The sequence below is a fragment of the Eimeria mitis genome, genomic scaffold, assembly GCF_000499745.2.
Source record: "Eimeria mitis Houghton genomic scaffold, Emh_scaff4779, whole genome shotgun sequence".
In the NCBI taxonomy this organism is placed as follows: Eukaryota; Apicomplexa; class Conoidasida; order Eucoccidiorida; family Eimeriidae; genus Eimeria; species Eimeria mitis.
The window spans coordinates 1,161-1,620 of record NW_013573078.1 but is presented as its reverse complement, the minus strand read 5'-3'; the positions used below and the strand labels follow the sequence as shown (position 1 = coordinate 1,620).

The 460-nt window shown below is 54.6% G+C and overlaps 1 protein-coding gene across 1 annotated transcript in view; it reads left to right on the top strand.

Moving 5' to 3' along the window:
• The window catches only part of EMH_0077630 (uncharacterized protein), a gene marked incomplete at both ends in the record, with an annotated part of 3,199 nt that overhangs the window by 1,690 nt on the left and 1,049 nt on the right, over positions 1-460 (top strand). Inside the window, one exon of the mRNA XM_013499877.1 lies at positions 109-306. Within this exon, the coding sequence (XP_013355331.1) occupies positions 109-306 (198 nt within the window). The remainder of the gene's footprint in view (positions 1-108; positions 307-460) is intronic.

The following is a 460-nucleotide window of genomic DNA, read 5'->3' as shown; positions in this document are numbered from 1 at the left end:
CGTCTGGGCTCTCTTTGCCTTGTGCTTGATTCTCCTGTTCTAAGTGTGCACGGCGGGCAGCTGCTAGAGAGTGATTAAGACATTTTCATGTTATGTGCGTTGCTGTAGGCTTGCGGTTCTGCATTCATCCCTCATTACCCGCCGTTCATATTGGCGCTGCGGAACCTCCTGGGTGGAGACGACCCTGCAGGGAAGCAGAAGGTGCAACAGCTGCTGGAGGAGCATTCGGGTCGCTGCTTGCTGCAGGCGGCAGTCGAGTTTGCTGCTGACCTTGGATCAGCCGTCGGCAAGGATGTCTTGAGGCCGGTAAGTCAGCAAATCTGCACAGAAATAAGACACCTGATTGATTCAAGACCTGATTGCTCTGCTTTCTATCACGTGCTTGGCTTTTGGTGACAGAACAGGCTTGGAGAACTTCTGCTGAGGGATGTGGCTGTGCTGGCTGCTGCAGGACGCCCCG